At 28.6% G+C, this 10,624-nt stretch overlaps 1 protein-coding gene across 6 annotated transcripts; it reads left to right on the top strand.

Annotated features, from left to right (window-relative positions):
- Positions 1–10,070, top strand: LOC130672997 (TBC1 domain family member 20). Of its 6 annotated transcripts, none has more exons than XM_057477844.1 (8): positions 1–194; positions 340–625; positions 3,808–4,061; positions 4,124–4,243; positions 5,994–6,240; positions 6,312–6,515; positions 6,586–6,819; positions 8,584–8,769. In XM_057477844.1, the coding sequence occupies exons 3-8, from the start codon at positions 3,944–3,946 to the stop codon at positions 8,615–8,617; spliced, it is 957 nt and encodes a 318-aa protein (XP_057333827.1). In that variant the 5' UTR covers positions 1–194; positions 340–625; positions 3,808–3,943; the 3' UTR covers positions 8,618–8,769. The 6 variants fall into 6 exon arrangements, with proteins under 6 accessions (XP_057333827.1, XP_057333825.1, XP_057333822.1 ...); XM_057477842.1 differs by having other exon boundaries at positions 3–194; positions 4,142–4,243; positions 6,586–6,805; positions 8,584–10,070; XM_057477839.1 differs by having other exon boundaries at positions 3–194; positions 6,586–6,805; positions 8,584–10,070.
- Positions 10,071–10,624: the final 554 nt, after the last annotated feature.

The raw sequence follows: 10,624 nt of genomic DNA, 5'->3' as shown, positions 1-10,624 counted from the left end.
AAAACACAGTCTATACAATGGGTAACGTCAAGCATTAAATGTCATCAGCTAGTAGAAGTAAACATACGAAGATAAATTACAATTTATATTTCCTTAATCTAATAGTTTTGATGGTACTACTTTACTGAAATATATAAAATCTATTTAATATAACATGATAATGTAGACTTTATTAAACATCTGAATCTCTAAACGTAAGTTGTCATATGTAATTAATTGACAGTTCAAATAGTAGCAAATACTAAATTTATAGTAATGGTAAATTGATCTGCAGATATTGTTTATTTAATAGTAAATGTAAAAGATTCATAAATATTTATACATAAACATATATTTCAGTTCAAAATCAGGATTCTTTGGAATAAAAAACTCCAGAAAGTGTGCAGAAAAAAAAATTAAGTTCTTGTTGTCAATGTGCACTAAAGTTCGTTGAAGTTCAAAATTTAAACAAAATTGTTGTTGAATACATTTTAATTTATCACTTTCTTTGAGGAACGTCCATAAGTCTCATTATTAAATTTAACGATTCATGTTAAAAATTAATGATAATTAAAATTTTGCATTGTGGCACTGACATAAATTATTTTCCGATAAGAGATAAGGTTCAAAACTACTGACGAACGAAGTACGTATTGAAATATAATCAAATGATTATTTCTTAATTTATAGGTTATCCGATTTGTCATCTGCATTTGACTCCTTTCGAGATAAATTCATATAGATTTATATATACGAGAAACCTGCAGTCACTACGTGACTGTCCAAATATCACTATTAAATTTATAAAATACGCAGAAAAGAAAGATTTCTTGCCGCAAAAAATTTTAATTTGCACCAAGAAATTTTATGCATTATCAATTAAATATAAAAATTGTCTTGGGGCGAGAAAAGATTTTTTTGGTCAAAAAATGATTCCTTGCATCAAGTAATTTTTTCTAGTTCTGAATAAATTTTTGTTTTCGATTCATAATGCAAAAAATTTCTTGGGGTAAGTAAAAATTTTCTTTATTCGAGTAAAGATTTTTTGTGTCAATGAATCCTTTTTTTTTCTGTGCACACTTTTTTGGCTTTGAGAAGCTTTCTAAAACCAAAAGGAAATATAAAAATCTGTCATTTTAGAATCAGCGACGCGATATAAATAATATAGCTATATATTTTCAGTGACATTCAGTCATATTTAGTGACTGAATAATTAAAGTATTAATTTATTTAAAGAACATAAATACGATCGTCTTTTTTCTCGCGTAATTTAAATATGATTCGAATGATATAGATAATTCTATCATATAGATATGGCGGGAACAAAATTTTCCTTATTCTCTTAAAAATATATATATATATATATATATATCGCGTTACAGATGCCATAAGGGCATATAACAAGTTATATGCCCTTATGGCACCCCGGAACCATAAGGGCATATAAATTTTTTTTTTTTTGCATTTCTGCACATTTCGGACGAAAATACATCGATTCCCGAAAAAAAATTTTTTTATATGCCCTTATGGCTCCCGGGACCCACCTCGGATGCCATAAGGGCATATAAAAAAAATTCTGTTATTTTTTCTAAGTCCAAGAAAATTTTTAGTTAAGCGAAAATTTTTTTTTCGCATTTCTGCACGTTTCATACAAATGTACGTTGATTCCCAAAAAAAAATTTTTTTTATATGCCCTTATGGCATCCGAGGTGGGTCCCGGGAGCCACAAGGGCATAGCAAAAAAATTTTTTTTTGGGAATCAACGTACATTTAACATGGAAAAAATTTTTTTTTTCATGATACCAGCATCGAAACTTAAAGTTTCAGGTCTCACAGCCCGTCGAAACAAGCTAATTTCAAGCCGATGCTGCAAACAACTGCTAGCGAATTCACTGTTAGAAGTATTTATTTGAGTCAAATAAATATTTATTAATAGTTAATAAATGATTTATTAAATGAGATGTATTTGAGCCAAATAAGCCATTTCTTAATAGTTAATAAATGGCTTACTTGAATAGAAAGAAATGACACATGAAGTTAATTAAGTAAGGTTATGACAAATAATTTATAGGACTGTTTAATTTTATTTTTTTAAAGAAAATAATACACACAATTAATGTTAATTGAAGATAAAAATTATCATACAAAAGATATAAAATATATGAAATATTATAATAAATTTTTACTAACAATCACACTCATTCCATTCAAGGTTATAACCTTAACTTTATGTGTCATTTCTTTCTATTCAAATAAGCCATTTATTAACTATTAAGAAATGGCTTATTTGGCTCAAATAAATCTCATTTAATAAATAATTTATTAACTATTAATAAATCTTATTTGGCTCAAATAAATACTTCTAACACCATTCGTAATCCAAAAATACCTTCATACAGCAGGCAGAAACATGCGTGTTTTTTCCCTGGGGAAGAAACACAATTGTTTCTGCTCGGTGTCAGTTATATTTAATGTTCATTCGCAGCCTTATTACTCTCATTTGTTTACTTGTCACTTCAGTTTTTAATTAACCAAATAAAATTACTAAAAAATGAGTGAAAATAATATTTTTGTATTATTTACTATCTAATAAGTGACTGTAAATCACATATTTCTCATTCTCTATATAACAGTTCTCCGCATCATCGGCTTGAAATTAACTTGTTTTTTACTGGCTGCTGACACTGAATCTTGAAGTTCAGATGCAGGTAAACATGAAAAATATAGTGTGTGACTCAGGATAAAACACGATTTCAGACTGCGGGTGATGTCAGCCAACCTCACCCTAGTCTAAAATCGTCTTGTTTCATCCCTTGTCACACAATATATTAATTCTTCAGAAGTTATTCAAGGTCGAAGTTGAATTCATAGTAAATTTCAATATTATTCAACTTTTCCAGCAAAACTATCAAACTTATCTTAAAATGTTATAGGACTTTTTTTGTAGATCATTTTATTTGCCTTAAATTATCATTGACAAAGTTTTCGAAATTCCGAAACGCTCATTCCCGTGTAAAAAAAATCCGTTCCAAAAAGATTCCAAAAAAGTTCCGCATGTGGAACTTCTACACATGAATCAGATTAGAACTTCGAATGGAACTTTTTTGGAACGTTAGTAATTTTGATGGTAAAAAAAAAGTTTTTATGAGCAAATTTAGAGTCAAAAAAGGCCGTTTTTGGAACTTTATTGGAATTTTATATGGACATTCCAAAAAAGTTCCAGAATCACCACTTTTGACTTTTTTATGGACTAAAAAAGGCATTCCAAAATCACTACTTTTGAATTTTTTATAGAACAAAAAAAACGTCCATAAAAAATTCCAAAAAAGTTCCAAGAACGTCCTTTTTTGACTCTAAATTTTCTCATAAAAACTTTTTTTTTACCATCAAAATTACTAACGTTCCAAAAAAGTTCCATTCGAAGTTCTAATCTGTCTCATTTTTAGAAGTTCCACATGCCGAACTTTTTTGGAATCTTTTTGGAACGAATTGTTTTTACACGGGTTTTTTATTTTGATATAAACGTCAATTTATTTAGAAAATCGTACAAAGATCAGTTTTAATTGATTATAAAATTGCAAATAGTAGATTTAAATCAAAAGTTTTTTCTTCACCATTCCAAATCATAAATAAAAACCTAATTAGGAAATTTTAATTCCGTTTCCACATTACTATAATAATTTTAACACATATTTTTTTAGTAAGTTTTACTGAAAATTTTTTTTTGTGTATGTGAATCGTTATTTATTTTGTTCATAAACTTGCATAATTTTATGGCAAATACTACGTTCATTGATTACTTACCATCATAAATTTTTCTAAAATAAGGTATCGATAAAAGATGTCTCAATTCCTTAACAAGTTATGATGTGCACTTGTAAAAATTTTAAATTGGCATGTGGTATTTTAATGGTGATAATAAAGTCTTATCAAAAAGATTACCACAAATTAAAATACACTAGCAATGGATGATCAAGATCAGAATATAAATCGAGTTCCTCTCGTTTCTTTACCGGATTCATATCCAGCATGGATAGATGGTATACCAAAAATACCTGATACTGCTGAGACTAATTCATCAGGTAAAATTTATGAAAATATTTATAACGAAGATATTTAATATTGGATAATTATCCGAATTCAGTTGACCTAAACCATTTAGAGAGACTGAAAATAGATGTCATACGAAACAATGTTATCAAGCAAGATCTGACATACGGTGATTTTAAGCGACTTGGATCTAGCAAACTAGGATTTGTCACTGGTAATAAATAAATATGATTATTTCAGAGATAAAATAAATTTGATTATAATGATTAATTACTTTTCTAACAAAAAATTGTACTTCAACTTTTTTTTCAAGTATTCATTCTAATAAATATTTAAAAATTTGTAAACTGCACAGTAAAAAATATTGTGTTAAAATCAACACAACCTGTGTGTTAGAAACGGGCCAAACAATATTTATGTTATTTTCTAACTCAGACTACTTGTGTTAAAATTTCAACACAAATTTCAAGTAATACGAGAAGTAAATTCAACACTTTTTTAATGTCAGTGGCGACACTAAAAAAATGTTAACTTTTATATTTTATTTTTGTGCTATGGATATTCAGTAAATATAATTTATATGTAATTTTGAGGTCATCGATAGTGACAACAATTATTATTTAACATCCAACTATTTTTTGATAGTAAACAATGTTTTTATTAAAGTCGGATTAAGAAAAAATCACGCACGGAAAGTATTTTTTGATAAAAATTACTCTGTAATTTCGAGTAATCCTGGGCCGTTGCAAAAAATTAGTATTTTTTGTTTTAAATTTAATATTTTTTGTTTAAATATTAACGTTGCTAGACCATGTTTTACTCTACTACTGAGTAATTTTTTAAAAGTCTTATTATTTAATCGATTATTGTGAATATCTCATCTTAATCTATTCATTTTTACTCCATACAATTAATTTTTACTCCCCAATATACCATTCTTTTAAACCCATTAGCTTTTTGATGAAAAACTGCTTATAACTCAAGTAAATTTTCTTATCTATGGAAGTAATTTTTACTCTAGACTGCAGAGTAATATTTTAGTAGTCTCGAGACTCGGAGCTCCGTTAATCATCGGTTAATATCGGCTTCAATTAAATGTCTTTTATTTTGCTCGCGACAACTTACATGTTACGCACACAAACGTAGGCTTGGAAAAAAAAGACGATCTCTGTATCTCTCTATAACTTAATATTTATTTTAAAATTAAAATAAAATTTGTATCTTTTCTTTTTCAACACAATAAGAGTAATTTTTTTTTTATTATTTTTCAAAATATTTATTTTAAGTCATATTCTAAAGCAATTAGATGATTTTTAGATTTTTTATGAAAATTTCAGTCTATTAATTGTAATTTTTATCGTAATTCAATATAAATTTTATAAATTGAATCAACTTTTTATCATAACCTACGAGTAAAAATTGAATTAGAGAGAATTTATTTAGACAGCCGCTAGGTGTAATTTTTACTCGTAATTGTGAGTAAAAATTAATCTGATTGATTTTTACTCACTGAAAAAGTAAAATTTCGTAATTCGAAAGTAAAAAGTCGTAATGGCCCAAGATTGCTCGATTTAGAGTAATTTTTAGAATAAATAACATGACAATATTCATACGAAAATTCTTTCCGTGCGTAATATTTAATATCACTTGTAAATAGTAAATCAATTAATTTCTTTAAAAAAAAGCAAAAACACGTTTTTATTTAGCGAAAAAATAATTTTAACATTACATGAAATAATTCGAAATTATAACTAAAAGTTTTTTATTAGTATAATAAACATTACAGCTTTTAGTAAACGGTAAATTTAATAACAATATTTTTTACTGTGTGATTATTTCAGAGATAGAGGAAATTTGATAGTAATCATCAATTATTTTTCTAAATCGACAATTTTGTATTTCAATTTTTTTTCTTCAAGTGTTCGTTCTAATCAATGTTTATAAATTTGTAAACTGATTTTTAGATGATATACGAAGGATATTATGGCCAAAGATATTAAGATTAACAGATAATGAATCAAACAAAGTAGGTGAAGAGCTAGACAGTATTCACACCCTTATACCAGATGAAATATATCAACAAATATTAAAAGACGTAGCCCGTAGTGGCAGTCACTTACCACATAATGCAACTAAGTCTGAAATAGATACCTTTCATAATGAACTTACAAAGATTATTTGCTGGGTACTTCATAAGCACCCGAATATGAAGTATATATAAACATTTTCCATTTATTAACAATAAATATGAGATTTTTCTAAACTAATTTTTGTGTATATAGCTATTATCAAGGTTACAATGATGTAGCAGCGACGGTACTAATCGTTATGGGCTTAAAACCAGGCTTGCATGTTCTTGAAAAAATATCAATTGAGTTTTTAGAAAGATTTATGGAACAAACTATGGAAAAAGTTAATCAAGAATTATTTTATATATTTGCTCTCTTAGAAAGAGTGCATCCATCTTTATTGGAACACCTTGAAAAGTAAAGTTTCTTATTACAGACATGAATTTAAAAAAAAAAAGAAAAAAAATTAATAATTATAATTTAACAGCGTAGAATTATTTCCACATTTTGCTTTGGCAGAGTACACAACGTGGTACGCTCATAAATATTCTGAAAATCGAAGTTTACTGCATCGGTTGTTCGATTTCTTTCTTAGTTCTCCATTATTAATGCCTCTGTATCTTAGTACTATAATTGTTGCCCATAGAGCTAATGAAATATTTAATACTACACCAGATATGGGACATACGCATAAAGTGTTATGTACAGTAAATATTTTCATGTATTTTTCTTAATTAGTAGAAATTTTTGAGAAGACATCAATTTCTTACACTGTTTTTGCTAAATGTATCAAATGCCTACAATATTTTTTCACCATACCTGCACCGAAAGCATAAATTCCTGCCCTGTTTAGAGGGAACAAAGTTGTTCTTTTCTCTTATAAGAAAACAAATGATAAAAATTAGCGCATGTGCTGTTCTTCCCTCGGGCAGGCATCTATATACGCAATTATGTTCTACTTTCCTTCCTTGGTGTATAATATACTATTTCGTACGTTATAAATGCTTACTGCTTAATTTCTTACTACTCAATTGCCTGCTAATAGTACATTGCATAGCGAGTGGGTTAAGTGGGTCTTTATCCGGGAGCACAATGTTTTTAACACGAGTCATAGGTGCACACGTTCGCTGGCGCTCGTGCGTGTGCACCTATGACTCGTGTTAAAAACATTGTGTTTGACGGATACAGACTTAACCCACGTGCTATGCACTATACTTTATTCAACAATTGAATATAAATATATTAATTAGATATTCCTTTGGTTTGAGTACATGATTAAATAGTAGTCAATTGAACATTATTAATTATTTTTAAGTAGGCAATAGAACCGTAGAAAATGAATTTTATTCAACGCACTGTTCCTGAGAGCCACACTTTAAATATAATTGCTCAGCAAGTTCTGTAGTGGAACACTTTCGGCTAGCTTGAAGACAAGTTTCCGGCAAGCCTTGGCTGGATAATACTTGCGTGCAAGTTGATGCAAAACAACTGCTGTCATCTGAATGTAATTTGACAGAAAAACTTGCGTCAATTTGAAGTGAAACTTTCAATCAACTTAACGTCATTGCCTGACAGTAACACTTGTAGTCAAATTGAATTCAAGTTACAGACGATTCACTGTCAACTTAACTGTAACTGTTTGCTATTCAACACTTTCCTTTAAGTTGGCTTCAAAATACGGCCGTAGCTTAAAGTTAACTCACGGTTAAGGTGGCTATCCGGGGTTACGCAATTTTACTTAACGACTGTTTATTGACCGGTGCAAAGAAGTTGAGTAAAGTCAAAGTAGATTTCCTCGTTTTCCACCGGCGTTACAAAAAGTGAGTGTTATAATAAAATTTCACAACGCGTCTCAAGATTTTCGACTGAGCTCCATTTATTAAACATGATAAAAACTCGTTGAGCAACTTGAAATTTTTTGACCAATTGTATGTTGAACAGCTAGTACACTAAACATGGTTACTTCGATTCATCATATGTAGAGTACTGTACCGCGTGGTTGTTGTATTTTTATTATTAATAAATATCTAAATTAATAATTAAAACATCCGAGTAAATTTTAAATCAATTAAATATGAATTCTGAATTTGAGAGTCGATGGTTTGTTGTAATTTCGTGGGTGCACCGTATCGCTAAACAGCCATAGACTTCCCTTCGCAGGTTGTCATTAATCGCGTATATCAGGTAATTGTTGAATAAAATATAGTACATAGTAGGACACTCAGATAGTCTTTAGCCTTCGGCACGTGCATTTGACCCTACGACTCATCTAAAAACATTGCTCTTGCTACATCAAGACTATCTTAGTATCCTAACTATGCAATAGTTGTACTAGTAGTAGACAACTGAGAAGAAATTGAGCAGTAAGCATTTATAATGTACAAAAAATAATGTAGTCATTTGATAGATTCAGCAAAAACAATGTAGGCAACTTATGCCTTCCCGAAATATTTTTTTTATAAATTATTAAAACAATATTTTTCAGCTACCAAGTGATTTGCCTTTTGAAAATTTGTTAATAAATGCCGAAACTTTGTATCGTGATTATCCACCAGTATCAATAATAAAAAATGTACATGATTATGATAAAAAACGACGGCGTAAAGAACAAGAATGGAAACTAAAAGCGGAAGATAGTAAAAGAAAGTCAGAAAAGCAACGTCAACTTAAAGTGTCATTACCACAATCAAGATTGCCATATCATTTCAAAGGTTATCGAACTATTACTGTCGTTACGATTTTGGCAATTGGGCTTTATGCATTCTTGAAAACAGGTTCTGGAATTAACTGACATTAGCTAATTATTGCCTTAGTTATAAATTATAATTTTATACTTCAATTTTTAAATAACCAAATACTTATGAATTATGTACCCTTCTCCAAAGATAATTCCTTATAGACTAGTCATGTGACTCCTAGGCTACCTAAACTTCGATGCTATGTAGAATTAAATTTTTTTTTAATTTCTAAAAATCGAAAGAAATGAAAACATCAACACTGTGATGAAATCAGCGGATTGGAAATTTTTTATTAACAAAAAACTAAAAAAAAAAATCAAATCCACTTATATTCAATTAATTTTTAAACCTATTAAATGTATTAAAATGCAACATATAAAAAAAACATCACAGATAATATAGAAAAAAAAACATTTACCCTAGATGTCTTTATTTATTTTATAAAATAGTATATTTTACACCTAGGGCAGTAAAGTAAGAAATCTCTTAGATCTCATGTAATTGTTAGGCGAAGCCTAGGTCAACAAGCATGTGATCTGAGGCTTTCTTATTTACTGCCCAAGGTGTCAATACTATTTTTCTTCTCAAGGAGGCGGAAAGCGGCAACTTCGTTTCGCACAACAGGACAAAAGTTGACGCTTTTCGCCCGGAGGGGAAAAATGTTATTTTTAGAAAATTAAATGAAGACATTTAGGGTAAGTTTTTATTTTCTATATTATCTGTGAGATTTGTTTTACAATACCAGCAATTTATATGTTGCATTTTAATGCAGTTAATAAGTTTGAAAATTAATTGAAGATGAGCGAAATTGTTTTTTTTTTAGTTTTTTGTTAATAAAAAAATTTCCAATTCACTGATTTCATCACATTTTCGATTTTTTCATTTCTTTCGATTTTTAGAAATTTAAAAAAAAATTTAATTCTACATAGCATCGAATTTTAGGTAGCCTAGGAGTAAAACTGGTCTATTATTCATGCAATGGAAACGGAATGAGATGATTGCTCTGGAAAAGGAACATTTAGTGTAGTCCAGCATTTTGTCTAGGAAAACTTGATCATTCCTGCCCTGCTTTTACGTTATATATCATGTCATAATATGTAATTAAATTCTCTGTACAATTTTTGCATGTATTGAAAGTATAAATTTGATAAAAATGATCATAAAATTGTTAATTATAAGAAATATAAAAGTGTACAATTGAATTATAAGTCACAAGAATAAAAATTAACTAATTTTTATTAGAAAAGATAGTTTTTATTTGATCATATTTCTATTGAATGTATGTATAGTTTATAAATTTATAATAACACAGATACAATAAGGAAACAAAACTTTTTATTTGATTAACAGTTTAATATTTTAAAAAAGACAATTTTCACAAATTTCAATGTTTAAAATAAGATATTTACTGCCCGAAATAATTTTTTTTTCTAATTTTAGAAATAAGTATGCTGATATCATTTAGACTTGATTTTATAGACAATTTATAATAGTATACCCAGGAAACACATTGACGTGAATTTGACATCAGAGTGACGTTTCGCTATGTCATCATTCACATAAGATATTAGTCAGGTTTGACTCATTATTTAGCACTTTTTTACGTAAGATTATGATGTAAAACTAATGACGTAAACATGACGTAAATGTGATGTCTGTGTGGCATTCTATGACGTTAATATGACATATGGGTGATGTCAAAATTATCCCGGGAAAAAATGATCAGACCTGACCATGCCTGTTCATGTATGATCAGGCCTGAAATTAGACCTGATCATGTATGATTAG

The sequence above is a fragment of the Microplitis mediator genome, chromosome 8, assembly GCF_029852145.1.
Source record: "Microplitis mediator isolate UGA2020A chromosome 8, iyMicMedi2.1, whole genome shotgun sequence".
NCBI classification, from domain to species: domain Eukaryota; kingdom Metazoa; phylum Arthropoda; class Insecta; order Hymenoptera; family Braconidae; genus Microplitis; species Microplitis mediator.
This window is presented reverse-complemented; position numbering and strand designations above follow the sequence as displayed.

Excerpts from the sequence above, each read along its gene's own strand:
- LOC130672997 (XM_057477841.1), top strand. The coding sequence starts at position 3,944 with ATGGATGATCAAGATCAGAATATAAATCGAGTTCCTCTCGTTTCTTTA. Across the intron at positions 4,062-4,123 it reads TGCTGAGACTAATTCATCAG|TTGACCTAAACCATTTAGAG; the intron begins GTAAAATTTATG and ends ATCCGAATTCAG. Across the intron at positions 6,241-6,311 it reads CATAAGCACCCGAATATGAA|CTATTATCAAGGTTACAATG; the intron begins GTATATATAAAC and ends TTGTGTATATAG.